This window comes from Eutrigla gurnardus, assembly GCF_963514095.1.
Source record: "Eutrigla gurnardus genome assembly, chromosome: 10".
In the NCBI taxonomy this organism is placed as follows: Eukaryota; Metazoa; Chordata; class Actinopteri; order Perciformes; family Triglidae; genus Eutrigla; species Eutrigla gurnardus.
Window position 1 is genome coordinate 14,638,864 of NC_139924.1, and position 18,854 is coordinate 14,657,717.

General features: G+C 44.3%; 2 protein-coding genes across 3 annotated transcripts in view; one reads left to right on the forward strand and one right to left on the reverse strand.

Annotated features, from left to right (window-relative positions):
* Positions 1 to 18,854, reverse strand: part of veph1 (ventricular zone expressed PH domain-containing 1) — a 60,698-nt gene that overhangs the window by 33,647 nt on the left and 8,197 nt on the right. For both annotated transcript variants that reach the window (XM_084020244.1, XM_084020245.1), the window contains exons 4-5: positions 18,267 to 18,441; positions 110 to 273 (exon numbers count right to left, since the gene is read on the reverse strand). In XM_084020244.1, coding sequence (XP_083876370.1) covers positions 110 to 273; positions 18,267 to 18,441 — 339 coding nt within the window. The remainder of the gene's footprint in view (positions 1 to 109; positions 274 to 18,266; positions 18,442 to 18,854) is intronic.
* Positions 7,532 to 14,098, forward strand: ptx3a (pentraxin 3, long a). Its single transcript, XM_084020247.1, has 4 exons — positions 7,532 to 7,860; positions 9,945 to 10,104; positions 10,498 to 10,931; positions 12,293 to 14,098. Exons 1-4 carry the CDS (start codon positions 7,722 to 7,724, stop codon positions 12,955 to 12,957), a joined length of 1,398 nt encoding a protein of 465 aa, XP_083876373.1. The 5' UTR covers positions 7,532 to 7,721; the 3' UTR covers positions 12,958 to 14,098.

An 18,854-nucleotide genomic window follows, 5' to 3' on the forward strand; every position in this document is an offset into this window, starting at 1 on the left:
TATATGTGAGACACAAAAACATGACAGTCTGTGGGTGTGACAGTCAATCGTTTGATTAACCCAGAGTACATTCTAATTAAACTACACACACAAAAACACAAACACTCACAAGTGGATGTTGTTCGGCGACAATTTGAATGAGTCTGATAAGGTGTTGTTGTTCTGGGGACTCCAGCTGTGACATCATCGCAGTGAGGTTGCCTAGGTGACAGTGGATGGCATCTGGTTGTCTGGGGTAGACTGAGGGTAAGACTCGTAGCAGCATGTGGTTACCTGCCAGAGAGAGAGAGAGAGAGAGAGAGAGAGAGAGAGAGAGAGATGCCTTCAGTAAGCCTCAAAGGCAAATACTTGGTGACCGTTTGATGATGTTAAAAAGTAGAAAAGGGTGCCAAGTGTGAAGGAGTGGACACAGAAGTCCTCTTTCTTTTAAATTCCCAAAAATATGGAAACATTTATTTTTCACAAAATCTACCCACAAAATTCCAGTCGTTTGCATTATGACAGCTGTTTCTATTTTTTTTGTCCATCCTACTGAAACCAATGAGGGTAGGCTAAATGTCACTTCTCTGTATAACGCAAAAGGTGTCCGATTATTGAAGGTAGCATCTACTGCAGGACTGGTTTTTCGACTGCATTAGTTTTATCTGTATTTTTCTTTAAGTTGTTTGTGGTGCAGCTAAACACATAACATCATGCATGTTCGCCACCACTGTTATTTCCCTCACGATCCCCTGTCACTATACAACATCTGTGTTCAGTACACAAAATGTGTCGTCAATACTCCTTCAATGATGCTGATGCAGAAAAAAAATAAAGTCAGCAATGACGCACGACTGGACATAAAGGCATTTCTAAATCAGCGCGTAGCAGAAAAAAAGCCACAGCATTGCCCAACAGCCTTTGACTCACGTATGAAACATGTTTAAATGATTCACAATGCTTAAACAAAGACTCTTGGTTGCAAATGGTAAGTTCATTATTGGTGACATTTCGAGATTTCAAACAATGGCTTTTGTGTCCCACAGTGAACCAAAACGCTGGACAACAAGAAGTATTGTTGACTTAATGTTCAACCACAGTAGCAGCTGCAAAAAACAAATGCTGCAGGGTTTAAAGCGTCTACAAATTATATATGTGTGTTGATGTTTGAGGATTTATTGATTTATTATATCATAATAATCTATCAGATTTATAGGACAGATGGGGAAACTGAGTGAAGAAAGATGGTGTGACAGGGACGATAATAAGGGACAATAGATGTTTGATGAGAAGTGATGATTGTACGGTTGTCAGTGTTGTCAGTACTGAAACACAAGCGCTAAACAACATTACAGTGAGACTAATACATTTCATCTTGAACCCAGAGTTTCATGTTGAGTCCCAAGTGCTGATTAGATGAGGTCAAATGTTCTGGTTAATGTTAGACTGCTTCCATGTGCTGCAGACGATGGTGGAATAAATGGAGCAAAAATGCTAACATGCATAACAGGTAACACGTATCATGTATACTGTAGTCTAGATAACAGGAAGTGAATGGCTCGGGATCAACACCCGGAGGAAGGAAGTCAGACTTTACTCTTCCTCTTCCGCTTTCTGTGTCTCCGTTCACAAAATCCCTTCCAATCAGGAAACAACAGCAGCAACCTCAGAGCTAGCAACCTCAGAGCTAGCAACCTTAGAGCTAGCAACCTCAGAGCTAGCAACCTCAGAGCTAGCAACATCAGAGCTAGCAACCTCAGAGCTAGCAACCTCAGAGCTAACAACCTCAGAGCTAGCAACCTCAGAGCTAACAACCTCAGAGCTAGCAACTGTGGCAGCGGCATGCAGCAGTGACGTTGACTTGACCGACGTACCGATCCGTTCCACTTCACACGAGCTTCGCTGATATTGGTTTAGAGCTACAAACAGCTAGCAAATTGTCAATTAGTCCAGTGAGCTCCTCCACAGCTAAAGTAAAGTAAACGGGCTTCACCGCTGGGTCACCGGCGATCTAATTATGTTTTTCTATTGTTTTAATAAACGTCTCGTCACACAGTCGACATACATGTTTTAAGGTTTTATGCTGAGTTTTCCTTTGTGGGGAATCAGACATGTAAATGATGGGAATCGACGATCCATTGAAACAAGTTTCCTCCCAACACTCTTTTGCTACCTCACGACAGCGAAGCTTAGCACCGCCCACAACCATTGTGATTGGTCGACAGCACTACAAACGAGCCAAAGCGTTTTTTTCCCGATCCCGGAGATGCGATAAACTGTAGCCAGACCCTTCTACTGTGGAGAAGGGTCTGGCAAAGCAAGACTATGTATACTGTATTCACCATCTTAGCTGGAATGACATCAGCTTTGCAGGATTTATAAGCCGAAAATGTAACAAAGTAAAAGTTCGACTGGGCTTGAAAAGCTAAGTTATCGCCCGAGTTATGGTTCATCCTGAGGGGACCGTGAATGTCGTAACAATCCATCAATAATTAAAACATTTAACTCAAGACCACAAACATGATGGTGATTCATCATCTGTGAACCAGGAATGACCGTCCAAAAATGTCCAAACCTTGGTGAGATATGTTGAGTTTGGACTGAAACGGTGAACGGACGGACCGACATCGCTATAAATTTAAATTCAAGTCGTAACAGCAGAATTCCAACTGCATTGACATCTGGAAGAGAAATTACAGTATTTATCAGCAGGTGTCAGGTGTATTTATCATGAACATCTGGTCCATAATATTTCCAGCTAGTGGATCACGTGGTGAACGGTCATATTTAATAAAATCTCATAGCAGGAATCGAAATAAATTGTTTCACACACCAGGTGATTCCCGGCTATGAGTCACTTTAACCACCGGCTTCATCTGGTAACACATGGTTGGTCCTGGTCAACAGAGCACCGGCTGTTCTGTTCTGTTCTGTGCTCATTACAGGGAGGATGAGTGCACATAAATATTTAGGAGATGGTCCCCGGCTCTTATTTGGTCCCTTTCACTTCCCTTTAATCATAGATTACGCCATCTAACATCACATAATACACCCCTCTCTACAGTTACGACACAAATCACCATAAAAGAGACGGGTACAGTGCACAGATAGAGAGAGCTGGTAATAACCAGAACGCTGCGGTGGAAGCATTTACAGGTCTGTTCAGAGGAATGTTAAAAGGCAGGAGGAGACGGGAGTCTGCACAGGAACCCGGGAGGATTTATGTGTAGGGTGTACCTGTTAGAGCACACTCACATCTACACACAGGACAGGACATGTGACACATTCACATACTCTTTTGAGATTTGATCAAATATTGGACTCCCACTGTATCTCCCAGTACAGTGCTTGTCCGTGTGTGTCCAGTATTTGACCTTCATACCTTCATTCCAGCATACACCCAACCCATCATCGTGACTTACAGATCTCAATGAAATATCCTGTAACGACCTTCGGTTCCTTAGCACACAAAGGCGACATTTCTGAAAGGCCCCTCGGACATTTTCCAAGAACACGGAAACACAAATTCTTCGTTCAGACTGTTGTGAACTTCATGTGGAGAGGCAGGAGAGGACACGTTGGCTGTCCTTTTGCTGCGCTGTTCTCCAAATGTCAAATTAGAATCCCAAAGTGAGTCACAAAAAGACAAATCTGAAGACTTAATTTTTTGTTTTTTTCGCCATTTTTTGTGTGAAAAACTGCTCAGGCCATTGAATAATTATCCAAAATTGTTGATTGACTATTAATCCCGTATTGCTTCTGCTCTATTTTGGATGAAGACAGGAACATTAATATCCTGCAATGCAACCAACTTGGCAAAAGACACTGGACTCTTATGCAAGGGAGGTTATTGTACAGGACAAAAATGCAGAGCTCAGCACAAATAATATCTAGAGGGATGTACTTGGATAGCTTTACAGCTTAAACGCATTTCCCAACACTCATATTGTGTATGTGTGTCCCCAACAGTCGTATATAACACAGCTCGAATAACCTTAGAAGGCGTAATATAATGTAGAGTCAAAAAATAGTCAAACGTCCCCCACGCAGCAGTGGAATACTTTAGTCTTCAGCACCACATGTAAAGGGTTTTCATCCCGTGAACACCTGATTTAGAATGTTTCATGCATAGAAATATTTTTATATCTATATCATAAAGTGAAAACCGTAACAGCAGACCAGATGTACGGCAGTGCAATTTATAGCCACACACACACACACACACACACACACACGGTCTCAGACTCCAAACTCAATGACCATCCTCCCCTTTCACCCAGATAACTTCGTTCTGCCCTGCATGAAAGACGAAAATGTCCCGTCCTTTCTGACTTGAACTTCCTCTTCGTCGTATATCTAAAAGCATACAAGACTCATCGGAGACTCTCTCAGACTACGAGTCCCAAACAGACACATTACCCAGCACCCCTGTCTCTAACTGCTGAGCCAGCAGAAATGAAGTGCATGCTGGAGGCGTAAGTGAAACATCTGTGTGCTTGATGTCCAATGACATGCTGTCCCTGGGTGTAAAGTTGTTTCAATAAGACGTACTTAAACAGAGAAGCGGGACATTTGTCTCTGCCAAAGCAGACATGGTGTTAAAAACATGCTTTTTTTCCCATCTTCTCACCTCATTTTCCTAAATAAAGAGTCTGTCAACTCCAACGAAGGCAATTGCTTCTGATCTGATGCTTTTAAAGTCACGCTGAAACTAAAAATGCCTATTTAACAATATATACAGTATATATTAGGCATTACACTCTTATTAGCTTTCAATCCATTGAATCATTTTTTTTATCCCCAATCCATTTCAACATAATTACAGCTTTAAGTCTAGTTTCTCAGTTTCCTCCAAACTCACAGTCTAGAGTCAGCGTGTCTCACAGACCCAAATCACAGCTAGTCCCCATTTTAACTACAGTCGTCAATCTGCTATGAATCTAAAAATTACAGCCATGTCCTCCCTTGCTCTCTATTCAATGTGTTCACAAATTGCATGAAGGATGGATGAATAATGTGGTTCACAGTCGGTACAGGAAATTACTTATTCTTAACAGCTGGGGAAAAAAGCATGGAAGTAAAAAAAAAACTTGCAATCGTTGTGGAAGAAGAGAAACTTACTACCTGGATTAAACCATGTGTTTCACTACACCTGTAATCACAACCAAACGTGATGTCACGGTGTACTGACACACCCGGAGTACACTTCTACATCACACTATTAAGTACAATGACGTACAAATAAGATAAGTGTATGAAATAAATTGTGCAGATATGGGTGGTGGTGCTTATTTCTTTGCATGGTCAAAGACTGCTGGTGGATATTCATGATGACTCATTACATATGAATTCCTAACAAATGACTAGAGCTGCTGAGGAAAACATCAAACACATCCCTTCTTGTGCATTAAATAGCATAAATAGTTCCCCTTCCACTTCAGCCTATAGTTTACGTTAGCCATCTCTGTGTTCGTGCCATCAATTGGGATCAGCAGCGTCCGTGTACAGTGTAATAGTTTGTTTATTGGACTAAATCCAAAGTGACGGGGGCAAGAAAGTGACACGCACATCTGTCCCGTCTTCCTGCAGCTAGGAGACCACCTTGCAGTCCGTGACGGAGGCAGCAACTTGAATTCAGCCAGTTCAAAGCCCATCGCCGGGGGTCACAGCGGGCTGGTGAAGCCCTGGCTCTAACCTGTGTAAGGCAGCTACAGAACGTTTGCTAATCCCTGCAATCAGACAACTGGAGCTGGGGTTTAAACAGACTGAATCTGTCTCCCGGAGCCACCGTCCCATTCTCCTCCAGGCAAAGTAGTCCCCCGGTAGCAGGAGAGGATGCAAGTCATTTCATTCTTTCTGACACTTTGGTTTATCCAATATCAAACAATCATATTGCACACGGACCATGGATGTATCACTGCAGCTCTGCTTCCTCTCTAGACTGAAGGCAGGAGGCTACAGTGACTCACTATCACCTCCTGAGGTACAAGTGGTATTACAGGACAGGACGGGCTAGCACGGTCATTCAAGTGATCCATAATGACTGAAATTATACTTTAATATTTAAGCTAATATTTGAAGCTTTAATGGCCCAGCCCTAGAATTAAAGTATTTACTAAGCACACCGCAGGCACACAGGAAAATGAAATACTGCAACAACAAAAAAAAGTGTTAATTTCTCGTTTAATGAACTGGCAACAAACAGGTTAAACCTTTGTTGTGTTTTATCAAGTGGTCAGAGAGAAAGTGTCGGATACCAAGTGAACAAGTGTGCGTTTCAGTTCGTATTTTAAAGAGAGAGAAAACAGAAACAATGGGAGAGAGACACAGGCAGAGGGGGAGCGGGGTGAGAATGGGAGAGGGCAAATCCCAAAAATCTCATGAGGAAGTCATTATTTCCATCCCCTTGAAAACCCACACACACACACACACAAGAATATATACCGTCACAAATGTGCATACAGTATATACACACAAATACACACATGGTGGGGCTGACAAATAAATAAATAAACAGAGCAAAGCAGGAGAACAATAAACCCATTTAGAAACCCCTAATGTCTGGGTTCCATTCAAACTTCCCTCAACGCACGTAGGCACGCACACACGCACACACACACACACACACAGACACACACACACACACACACACACACACACACACACACACACACACACACACACACACACACACACACACACACACCTCTGCATGGGGCAAAAATCAGGAAAGTTTGTGTTCTCTGCTTCCTCCCCCCTCCATTACCTCTCCCCCTCTCTGCCCCCCCCCCTCCCTGACTTGCAGGGGCTGCAGTTATATCTGATTACGACATACAGACCACCTCCAACGGCGCATTACTCACCACCTCGCTTGTAGGTTGAAGTGCTGCTTTTACATTTCTATACTTGCGAAAGCCAAATGTTTTCACAAGGAGGGAAATTTAGAGAGGTTTTCAAAATCATTTCCTCGAATGATGAAAAAAAGAAGATTTGGTGTAAAAACAAGTTTAAGGTGAAACTTATTATAAGGATTAGGTTTGGATAAGAGTATAGATCAAAGTTCTACTTCTTTGTAGGGGAGGAGAGGTTGTCTTTAAAGTCATGACCCAAGCTGTTAACACATCACAGTTTACAGACGTCCTGTTTTGTATAGTGAGGGATAAAACACATTCTTAGTGCACTCACTTTTAGGTTTACCTTACGATAAAAGTGATAATCTGCTAAACGGTTGGCTTTATTACAACCTGATGATAAGCAGACTTCACTCTGGTGAGTTGTTACAAACAAACAAATTAATCTTTTAAGGTCTGCAGGTTTACAGATATAACTATTGCATAGTAATATAAGTGTGTGTGTAGAAGCTCCTCTCTGGTTGGAGTAGTCTACACACTGCCGGGCTTCCTGCCAAAGGATTGCTCAGCATTTAACAAGAGAGAGAGGAGGGGGGGAGAGAGAGAGAGAGAGAGAGGGAGAGAGGGAGAGAGGAAGGTGGGGAGTCATTAGGGAGGAGGGACAAATAATGCATGAGAGAGTGAGGGGTTGAAAAAGAGAGCGGTGGACCTGCAGAGCTGTAGAAAGTGAGACAGACGGGGAGAAGCAGCAGACAAACAAAACACACACACAGCTAATCACACACAGACAAGCAGGTAGGCAGGGAAGCGGACCTGAAACTTGCCAGACGCACTCGTTCGACCTCACACACTCTCTCTCACACACACATACACGCTCAGTCAGCGGCAGTGATGTTCCGGTGGAGGCTCCCCCAGGCGCTGTGCGTGCTGTCGGCCTGCGTGTGTCTGGTTGTCGCCTACGAGGATGATATCGAGGTCAACTACGCCGACACCTACTACAATGAGATCACAGATGGAGAGACGCCAGAGCGTAAGTGTTGACCTGCGTGGCTGGGATGGATGTTGGTGGGATTTGTTTGAATTCTGGGAGGTTTGTGTGAAAGGTGAGCTCTCGCTCAGTGGAACTCAACATTTGACATGTTCCTCATCTCTCTCTTATATATACAGTACGAGCAGAGTCTTCAAAAAAGTGCCAAAGAGTAGTTGTCACTGTGATTGAGCACTTAGGCAATGACGTTGCCACAAGTTGACAAAGAGCAGAGCAGAGGTAGATAGTAGCTTCACAGGTTGCAGAAAAAGAGAAAGAAATAGACCGCTGTTTTGTGTTTTATGTGCTGAAATGCAGTTTAAACAGAGAGCTGGACAGAGATTAGAAAACTCAGTAGGTAGAGTACACAGAGACAGAGTTTGCATATGAGACAAGCAGCATCAAAGAATATGCTGAGCCAGAGAAGCGGAGGGCTGCGGATATTACAGCATGAATGACTGGTCAGTAATCACAGAAACACTACTGTGTCTACTGTAACACTAGCAAAGCTATTTCTCATGCGTGCGCATAAAAGAATGAGTGCGTTTGCGTGCGTGCAATGAGCCCCTGGAAGCTTGCATTTGGGTATTTGTTTGTTTTAAACCTAGCGGGGGGTATAATCACAGATCCAGGAGTTAACAGGCAGGGAATCTTGCTCCGGGCATGTAGCCTGCGATGTGATTAAACCAAGAAAAGGGAGGAGCTATACGAAACACAGAAACATTCCATAATTGGCTCGCTGGACTAAGGAGGAAAAAAGTGAAATCAGTCTTGTATGAAGGTGTGTTAGGAAAGCGGGGGGGCAGAGAGGCCTGTAGGGAGACACAGATCACTGCCTCTGACCTCTTATCTCTGAAACTCTAAGTGGAGTTTAAATTAATGAGGGCAACATGAGAGGGGTCATGACACCAAAAGGAGGGTACTTTTTCTATCCGTCTGTTTTCTGCCGAATGCTTAAACACGGGTGTTCGTCTACCGTACGGTGTACAGATGTATTTGTATTATCCTTTTGAAATGTCACCCATAAATGAGTAGTAGACATTTTAACAGTTGGTAACCTCTCTCTTAAATAACGAGCAATCAATTCAAAACAAGAGGTGGAGTATCAGAATTGAATTGGTAAGCCTCCAAACTCTGCTCACTCCCGGTTCTATCCGCTTTTTAAAATCTCCGACAGATCAGCACTCTTCGAGTGAGCGAACCTTTCCGTCTAATTCACTTTGCACGTTGAGGACAGGCAGCCAAAACACATCCCGCGCTCCTGTGATAATACACTCTAATAGGTCTGCAGGTATAAACAGAGACCGAGAGGCTCGGATGTTAATCCGAACAGGGTGTCCGACACATATTCTCACTGCCCTGGCTTTGCTTTATCTGTCCCCTTCTCTCAACAGCTCCTTCCTTTTCCTCATTCACTGGCAGGAAGCCAGATGGTCGTGCTTTAAACACAAAGTGGTTTACGATTCAATTGTTTCTTTCCGACGTTCTCTTATCTCTCCCCCAACAACCTCACTTCCTCATTTGTCCCCACCTTTACTTCTCAATTGTATGTGCTTTTCAACTCTCTATATTTCAGTTTTTCACCTGGCAAGTTCCAGTCAAAGCTGGAGAGATCATAGTACGTCCAACTCGGCACATCAGATAAAAGCCGTTTCCTGCTTCCTCTCTTATGCCCTCGCATCTGGTGAATGAACTACACCAAGCTAGTAAAACCTTTCTCAATCACTTTTCCATTGCTCTCATTTTTGGGAGGCAGAAAAAACACAATGACATGGGTGAAATAAGCGTCCTTCTATCCCCAGGGAGACACAAGAGTGGTAAGGGGTGTGTGGAGGGGGAGGCATGAAGCAGAGATACTCACTACGTAATCCAGTGATAGCTATCCGTCCCACACAGGAACCACTCACGGCTAATTTGGCATACTTTTAACGGTGCCCATTTGCCAAAATGTAAACAAATCCATGCGGTACAGTGATTCATGTAGACGGGGGGAGTGCGGTTAACGCCTCCTCTACATACACTGCTGTAGAAACCTCAACTACTTCGCCTGCTGTTTCATATCTAAACTTTTCTCTCCCTCCGTCCAGCCACGCCGAGTCCGGGCCCCTGCAGTTCTCCAGACCCGACCAAATGGGATAAAATCTTCTCCATGCTGGAGAACAGTCAGATGAGGGAGAACATGTTGCTTCAGTACGCAGATGATATCGTCAAGGTGGAGATGGGGTCACTGCGTGGAGACATGCTCAGGTTGGTTGGATGAGAGGAACAGAGCTCCGAGTGATTCGGCCCGTAGAGATGATGGGATGGGGTCTACCAAAGCTAAAAAGATCAATTGATTCATTATTTGGCCTTTACAAATGTATTCATTTGATCATCATAGAAGACAAATAAACCTAAAAAATTGTGGCAACTATTTTCCTGTTGATTGCCTACTGGATTACTTGACAAATTGCTTCAGCGCAACTTAAAACCAATGCCCTGATGTCATGCTGTTCCTAAAAATGTCAATGGTTTTATGAGTGAATTGGGAATCAAAAACTGGTTTCAGGCCAAACACTGCCACTAAATGAGCCGTGGCTGCTGAGGATTGTTGACTCAGTTGTAAAGGTTCAACTCTTCTACGTTGGTCCGTTTGGTCAGGTTCGTAGCCCAGTATGGGGGCTCCTGTGGGGTCGCAGTGGAGACGGCGGGAAGAAGGATGGTCTTGCAGCTGGAGGGCCGCCTCAGAGAAACACTTGAGCGCCTCAAAACCAGAGATCAGATGTCTGCTGGAAACTCTGTCGGGGCTTCGAACCGCCTGGAGGCGACGCTGCAGCAGCTCCTCTCTGCGGCACGGACGCAAACTTCCCGACTCGCCAAGTTGGAGACCAGCTGCTTCAGCGGCCCAGCAGCCGGGACGGGGACGAACGGGAAGACGGGGTCCCAGCTTCCAGGAGCTGCAGGGGACGGGCTCTGGCAGCAGGAGGTCACGTCGCGATTGGTGGCTTCAGACAGGGTGCTGGCTGCGCTGCAAGAGACGAGGGTGGAACTGGGGGAGGTGCTGAGGTCATCGAAGGAAAGAAACCTACCCGCAGGTGAGGAATCCATCTCACAATCAGCAAAGACTGTGTCTGTCATTGCCTGTTGCTCTCTGTTTCTTTGTATTTGTCTTCACCTTTCTTGACAGCACCACCCAAACAACCCTCAGCTTTTTTCTTCTGCATTGACACATTGAGGTCATGCTTCAACTAAAAGAATGAGACCCCTTCCCCCCAACCCCAACCAAACCCCCCCACCCCCTGCCCTGTTCCTCCTGAACGACCAGCAACTTATCATGCAGAGTTTGTTCCAAATACCTTTTCCACTTGTTCTCCATGTCCCTAGGCGTGTTGTCCTCCTCCAGAAGCAACCTATACTTTCCCCTTCACTTACTAACATTAGTCTGAATACAGTAAATACGGGCTAGTGGGTAGAAAAATATTTAATTATTACCGCTTATTTCTTTTTGTTTAATATTTATCATGAACACAAATCAGTGATCAATCACACGAGACACACACAAAAAAACCTTTAGCTCAGACAGAGTGGGACTTCATCCATCAATCTAAACTTTTGCCTGAAGCTATTTTCACAGGAGATACTTTTAGATGCTTGAAGATAATAATGGAAGCCAATAAATGCATGAAAATATATGGATAACACAGAACTGAGTTTAGTTCCACAAAGGCACCACACATGTCCATGAGACAACTGTACACACCTTTACGGTCCTGAAATGTAAATCTGGCCCACATAAAGAGCAGGGGGAGGTGTAATCACTCACTAGTCTCCGCAAAAACCTCACCAAAGCACCCCAGGAAAGCAGAACCAGATGGAAACCATCTCACACAGACACACACACACACACACACACACGGACACACACACACTCTCTCACACACACACACACACACACACACACACACACACACACACACACACACACACACACACACACACACACACACACACCAAGGAAGCATCAGACAGAGTCTCAAAACCTTTAAATCGGTTGGACTGCATCCAATATGTTGTCTCGTTCTGAAAATCTATTTCATGTGGAGTCCCACAAGGTTGAATTTCGGACCCAATTCTGATCTCTCCTTCTATGCTCCTAACAAGAAATACCAAAAGAAATCTCTTTTCAGAACCATCTTTATGTCGCTTTTTTAAAAAAATCGCATGAAAAAAATGAAAACAAAACCCAGAGGACATCAAATGTTGGACATCTCAAACTTTTCTCTAGTTGAATAATAATAACTTTGTAATGACCGTCTCATTCTGAGACCAAATAGGAGACATTCAAATAGCTTTAAGACACGCAGCACATGTTTTTCTGTCAGTGACCCATCTATTCTATGTATGATTCGAGTAAAATCAATCACCAATACTGAAAAGATGTCTTCTTGGTGTTTAGGTTGTGAGATGGCGCTCCTCTTCCCCATGCGTTCCCGTCGAATCTACACCTCCGTCATACCAGACGTCCCTCTCTCCGTCTCCTCCTTCACCGTCTGCATGTGGGTGAGGCCGACCACCGTGTCTAACAGAACCGTGCTGTTCTCCTACGGGAACCGCCGGAACCCGTACGAGATCCAGCTGCTTCTCGGTCAAACCTCGGCGCTCTTCACCATCGGAGGCGAGGCTCACCTGGTGGAGGCGCGAGGCGTGGTGAGCCCAGGAGGCGCGTCGGAGTGGATCCACCTGTGCGGTGCTTGGTCGTCCGAGCAGGGCCTGGCGTCCCTGTGGGCGGGCGGGAAGAAGGCGGCCTCCACGCCCGGAGTGGCCGAGGGACACGTCTTACCCGACGGAGGCTCCCTCCAGCTGGGGCAGGAAAGGAACGGCTGCTGCCCTCTGTCTCCGAGCAGCGGCAACGGGGTGGCAGGGTTCGAGGAAGGTTTCGATCCCAAGATGGCGTTCGCGGGGAAGATGGCGGGAGTGAACATGTGGGACAGGGTGCTGTCGGAGGAGGAGATTTCCCAGCTGGCTTCGAGGGAGGGTCGGGGCTGCGAGCGGAGGGGGAACGTGGTGGCGTGGGGAGTGACGGAGATGGTGCCACATGGAGGCGCCCAGTTTGTCAACTGAAAGATTCCTTGTGGTAGAAATGTCGCAGTGAGCTTTCTAGCTGAAACGGAGGAGAGCAACTGCTTTTATCTCAAATCAAATGTCTCAATTATTTTTCTCATCATCTGCATCCTTATTATCATGAACATTAATGCTGCAATGAACTTTACCGGATGTGTTTAAAAAAAAGAGAAAGTTAATGCTGTGAGGGACATATTTTTGTACACACACACACACACACACACACACACACACACACACACACACACACACACACACACACACACTCAGCTCAGAAAACTTGTATTGTAGCAGGCGACATACTGCATTTACCAAAGACTCAATTAGAGCACGAGAAAGACAAAGAGTCTACTGTTAAAGCGACCGGGGTTCTCGGCCAATAAACGGAACATCACCAGCCATGCGGGAACGTAAAATAAGAGGCAGCAGACGATTACGAGGGATTATCTTGTAACAGTAGAGTGATGACGCTTTTAGAGCAATGCAGCATTTCATATCGTTCTATCTAGATTTGCACAGAAGCGCAGTCATTCAATTATCAACGCAAAAACCCGTTCAACATCAATTTAACAAAAATGTCTTTGTTATCAGCCTTGTCGGTACAATAATTCGTTATTGGAGATTGACTGTCATCTATCCATTTAGCGACTCATTATTTTGTTCTCGTCGTTCTCTTGAGTTTGTGAAAGCTTTTAAAGCATTTTCAAGACTTTACATTTCCAAAACGTGTACTCATCAAAGTGTTTACATTCATATGAGTTATATAATTCCAGTTCTGCTCTGTTCGTTGTTTTCTTCTTTTGTCAGCAGTTCTCAATTAATTTTAGGGTAATATATATTATCTGTGTGTGTTTTCTTTTTTTTGATACTGCATAACAGGAGTAAAACTGTTATATTTCTAATGTGAGATTTACATTATTTTTTTTTGGAAATTGATACCAAAAAAGAAACTGAGGACAATGTTTACACACTAATCTTTTATGAACTTGTTGTCTTGTATCATACTGTAAATTGCTTCTGTTGTTTGTGGAAAACAGGTGAAACTGAATGTATTTTGTACAGAATTGTGCAAAATATTTGTACATATATTTTGCATAACTTGACTGGATGAATGGAGAGTGTGAATAAAGATTTCAAGTTACGTCCCCTTGCTGGGTTCATTTCAAAATCTTATCCTGACCATATTTGACTAGAAAGTCTGCTTATGGCTTAGTTGTAGGTGCGCTCAGTAAATTTGACTTGCATTGAATTATGAGGGCTAACATTTAAAGTCTACTCATAAATAGTTTCATTGTATTATTGACAGTTTAGTGACAGAGTAACAATTTCTCTGTCTAAAACTGTCTAAAACTAGAACAGCTAGTACTTTACGTAAAGCAACACAACAGAGGATAACAAAACTGCTTTCCTCTGTAAGCTTTCTCTCATCTTAGAAATGACTATTTTTGCCACAAAAGCCTAAATTTACATTTATAGTAAAAAAAAAACGTTTTGGGGTCAAATTGCTGGAGCACCTTTGCCTCCATAAATAATGTAACAGGAAATTATCAAAACACTCAAAAGAGTAGTTGTGCAAAGTTTGAATCCCAAAAATCAGGATATACATGACCATAAAGATCCATCCATCGTCTACCGCTTATCCTGTATTCAGGGTCGCGGGGGGCTGGAGCCGATCCCAGCTGTCATTGGGCGAAGGCAGGGTACACCCTGGACAGGACGCCAGTCTATCACAGGGCCGACATGTAGAGACAGACAGGTAACCAGTCTATCACAGGGAGACATGTAGAGACAGACAGGTAACCAGTCTATCACAGGGAGACATGTAGAGACAAACAACCATTCACGCTCACATTCACACCTACAGGACATTTAGAGTTCCCAATGAACCTATCCCCATCCTGCATGCTTTGGACTGTGGGAGGAAGCCGGAGAACCCGGAGAGAACCCACGCTTACACGGGGAGAACATGCAAACTCCACACAGAAGGAACCTGAGCCCAAACAGGGAATCAAACCTGGGACCCTCTTGCCGTGACAGTGCTACCCACTACACCACCGTGCAGCCCTGACCATAAAGATATTTTCATTAACATGTATGAAATCTCCCGTTGCTTAAACGTAATCTGAAAACACACTGAAAATACATCTGCCACAGCAGACAAGTAGCCAGCGAGCCAATTTGCAGCTCACACATGCTTACAGTTTAGCGAGGCACGTCCTGCTACGTGCCCATTAGTGAAGTATAACAGCCCTCTCCTGCAGCTCCAACCTCTGCACAGTCTCCACCCGTTGCTGTAAGTGTGACCTGTATGAAATGGAAACGTCACCTTTCACACCGACTCCCATCGAACTTCCCTCGCCCTGCCGGAGTACAGTAACGACACATGTTTCTCAGCGGGGGAGCCAGAAACGGCATACGACTCTGACAGATGACACATTCCAAACTCCAGTGTTACCTTAAGATCAGGTTTTACTTTGGGAAGGAAGGAACCCGTGGCTCTGAAAACCTTACGGGCCAAAGCCATGTGTGCAGGTACTGTGTGTGTGTGTGTGTGTGTGATAGATAAGTAACAAACTTTTAAGTATACACACACACACACACACACACACACACACAGTCCATCCATCCTGAATGCTTGTGCATCATCAACATCACCCAAACCCCATTACGTCAGCTCGCTTCCTGAACAGAGGGGCTGCTGGGAAAAAAGAAAGGTAATCTGTTATTGCTTCTACAAGCCGTGTGTGTGTGTGTGTGTGTGTGTGTGTGTGTGTGTGTGTGTGTGTGTGTGTGTGTGTGTGTGTCGGTTCGGCATGTGTTTGTAGTCTAGTGTTTATGTTGTGTTGTGTTTATGTTGCGGTTCCAGAAGGGAGACGAGAGGTGGAGGCTTGTAAAAGAGGCAACGTGAGGTTTAAATGTTCAAATGTTTAAATGGGGGGTGAAGGGGGGTCTGCATTAAAAACTGCCCAAGGAATCCTAAATCTGAACTTGCTTTAATAAAGCCCTAAAGCAAGTTTTGTTCACTTTCATCACACTCTCAGTGTGTGTGTGTGTGTGTTTGTATGTGTGTGTGTGTATCTGTGTGTGTGTGTGTGTGTGTGTGTGTGTGTGTGTGTGTGTGTTCTAGACCTCTAACAAGGCCCACCATGCACATATAGAATTACATTTATTTCGGTTTAGCTCCCCAACATGTTCTGTCACAAACATTATGACTGTACTCCCCCTGACCAACAGGAATCTGATACGTATAGCGGACTGCAAATTGTAAACGTTAAAAAGAAACTTTCAAATCAAACACGAGTGCGAGACTTTATTTTGCTTCTCTATTCCATCAAGTTAAGCGAGTTTGACTTTGGCGTAACACCGAGGGCAGAACTTATTACTCGGAGGGACAAAGAAGTGGTAAAGGTGGAACAACAACTCTCAGAATCTACCACAGTTGAGTGTAAAAGCTTGTCAACTTGAAGTCAAATAAGCAACCAAAAATACCCATATTTAAGTTTTAACCATGTCTTAAAGGGTTTTCTGTGGAGTTTTTATTCAATCTTTCTCACTAAAAGGAATTGTATCCTTGATACAATTCAGATTCTTCCTTAACTCTGTTGGTGCATTGCTTCACTTCTTTCTCATTAACACAATACTCAACCTACTTGAATAAAAACATTGCTCCTTAAATAGAGCAATATTATATAAATAAAAAAAGTAAGTTGCATCTTGAAAGAAATACCATTTAATGTAAAGAAGCTGTGGTCATTCTTTCTTTAGAGTCAACAGCAGCATCTTAAAGCACTTCAGTCACGTTGACAGGCATTTGCTTTCAACACGGTGCCCAAAATAAAAACTCATGTTATTACTCCCATAAAAAGGTACTGTACTTCTGAGCCACAGTGTTATGAACCGAAAGGTGTAAAGTGTCTTCCAACTATTTAACGCGCTGAGTCCGAACCCTGGCTGCACTTCACTTGTATATTAAACCAGACAAGCAGAGAGCTAAGCTGTTTGATGTGCTGAGCTGCTGGCACTAAATGTGCTCGATGGGAGCGTTGCTCAGGTGGGCACCTCACTCTGGTGCTGCGTGAGGAGATTAGCACCCTGCAATACTGTGTGTGTGTGTGTGTGTGTGTGTGTGTGTGTGTGTGTGTGTGTGTGAGAGAGAGGTGATAGTTTAGCATGTTCACAGAGAAAAACACACCTGGACATACAGATGTACAAAATCATGTTCACATAGTGTGAACTACATTACATCTGCAGAGGAAAACAAGTTCTTTATTAACTGAAGCAATGCATGGCAAAACCCCCCTCATAGCAATGGAGCTGTGTGTGTGTGTGTGTGTGTGTGTGTGTGTGTGTGTGTGTGTGTGTGTAGGCCTGAGGGGTAAACAGATCTCCATCAGGCAGTGCTTACCCCGGTTCTTTAGACACCTACACCACGCTAATAGGCTTGGAAATCATCGGTGTTGAAAACAAAGGTTAAAAGGGCAAAAAAGCAGATTTCAGCGAATGGCCTTCTTTAACCACGGAGGTCAACTCAGCTCCCTGACCTTAAATGTTAAGAGGGGAAGTCGGAGACAACTGATCAGATCAATGCCCAAGGACAAGTTGGCTTTCAGAGGCTACGTGCCTCACATGCTGCAGCTAGATTCATGTTGTTGAAAACAAACATTTGTTTGTAGTTGTTTGGAATTTAAATTCCTCGGGGGACAAATCAACGAAAGTAATGAACCGGTTTGTTTTTTTAAGTGTAAAACAAAATGCAATCACGTGGACCCAAAACAAGAGAAACGCAAAACATCAGTTCTGTCCGGAATCACGACTTCATACGTATGAATTTCCATGAATCAAAGGGCCACGAGGGACAAAGATGATTTGCAGCAGCTATTTACCCTCATTAGTATCCTCAATGAGCTGGCAATGATTATAAAAGCACCCGCCGCAGCTCATGATAGGATAAGACAGATTACAACAGTGATTCATTGTTCCACTCCAGTAAACCAGCTGATCCCGTTTGTTGCAGCCCTGAACAGTGAGAGCGTATAAGCAGTACGTCGACAAGCTGAACCCACATGTCGACAACTAAATAAATACGACGCCTACAGTAAAATCCTCTTAATGCTCATTCTTAAGCAGAGCTTTTCCTGCAAAACTCTCCCTCTCTTTATAAGCCTCTCCCAAACAAGGCAGACATTTCCCTCGGTGTGTAAGAAGATCTTTATTCATCTGAGGAGACGAGAGGAACTGTAATGCACAGCATTGAATATTAAAAGATCCACACAAGCATCCTCCTCTGTGTAGCAATATGCGTGTCCTACCTCCCAGCACGCTGAGCGTTATGGCCTCCGTGTGTTCCGCCAGCAGGTCAGCCTTGGCGATGGCGGCCAGGGAGAGATAACTGGACATGTTCCTGCTCAGCTCCCTGTTGCCTCTCTGCAGGAATCGCACCGCTACTGGGACGGCCAGCACCATGACCGAAGGGCAGCTGTAGTTCTGATGGGGACGAGAAGAGAAGAAGGAGGGATGGTGGTCACCGTGGAGACAGAGGGGCTTTTCATTAAGGAGTATCTACTTCTTAGCGAGGCTCGTCTTGGTTTGGTAGGTGATGATGAAAGGGGACGTCCTGTCCTAACAATGTTGGCCTTCATTATGTTCATGTGTCTGGTCTTTGGAGGGCTGAGAGTGCCATATTAACACGGGAGACAGTGTGACTTGAGAATATCATCGCTACTCTGAGTGATGCATCAAACAGACTTAAGCATCTCAGACTCTCGGCAGCAGCTACGACAAGAACAGTACGAGCAGTACAACAACGAGAGAAAGGGCTTTGAGAGGCGCTTCGATCACGTCGACAGGGAAAGTGTTGTTTCAGAGGATGCAGACGCAGGTGGGAGTTTGTCCCTGTG

Bases quoted from the DNA above. Each gene is read 5' to 3' on its own strand.
- ptx3a (XM_084020247.1), top strand. From the start codon at position 7,722: ATGTTCCGGTGGAGGCTCCCCCAGGCGCTGTGCGTGCTGTCGGCCTGC. The intron at 10,105-10,497 runs GTTGGTTGGATG...CCGTTTGGTCAG, and splicing joins CTGCGTGGAGACATGCTCAG to GTTCGTAGCCCAGTATGGGG. The intron at 10,932-12,292 runs GTGAGGAATCCA...CTTGGTGTTTAG, and splicing joins GGAAAGAAACCTACCCGCAG to GTTGTGAGATGGCGCTCCTC.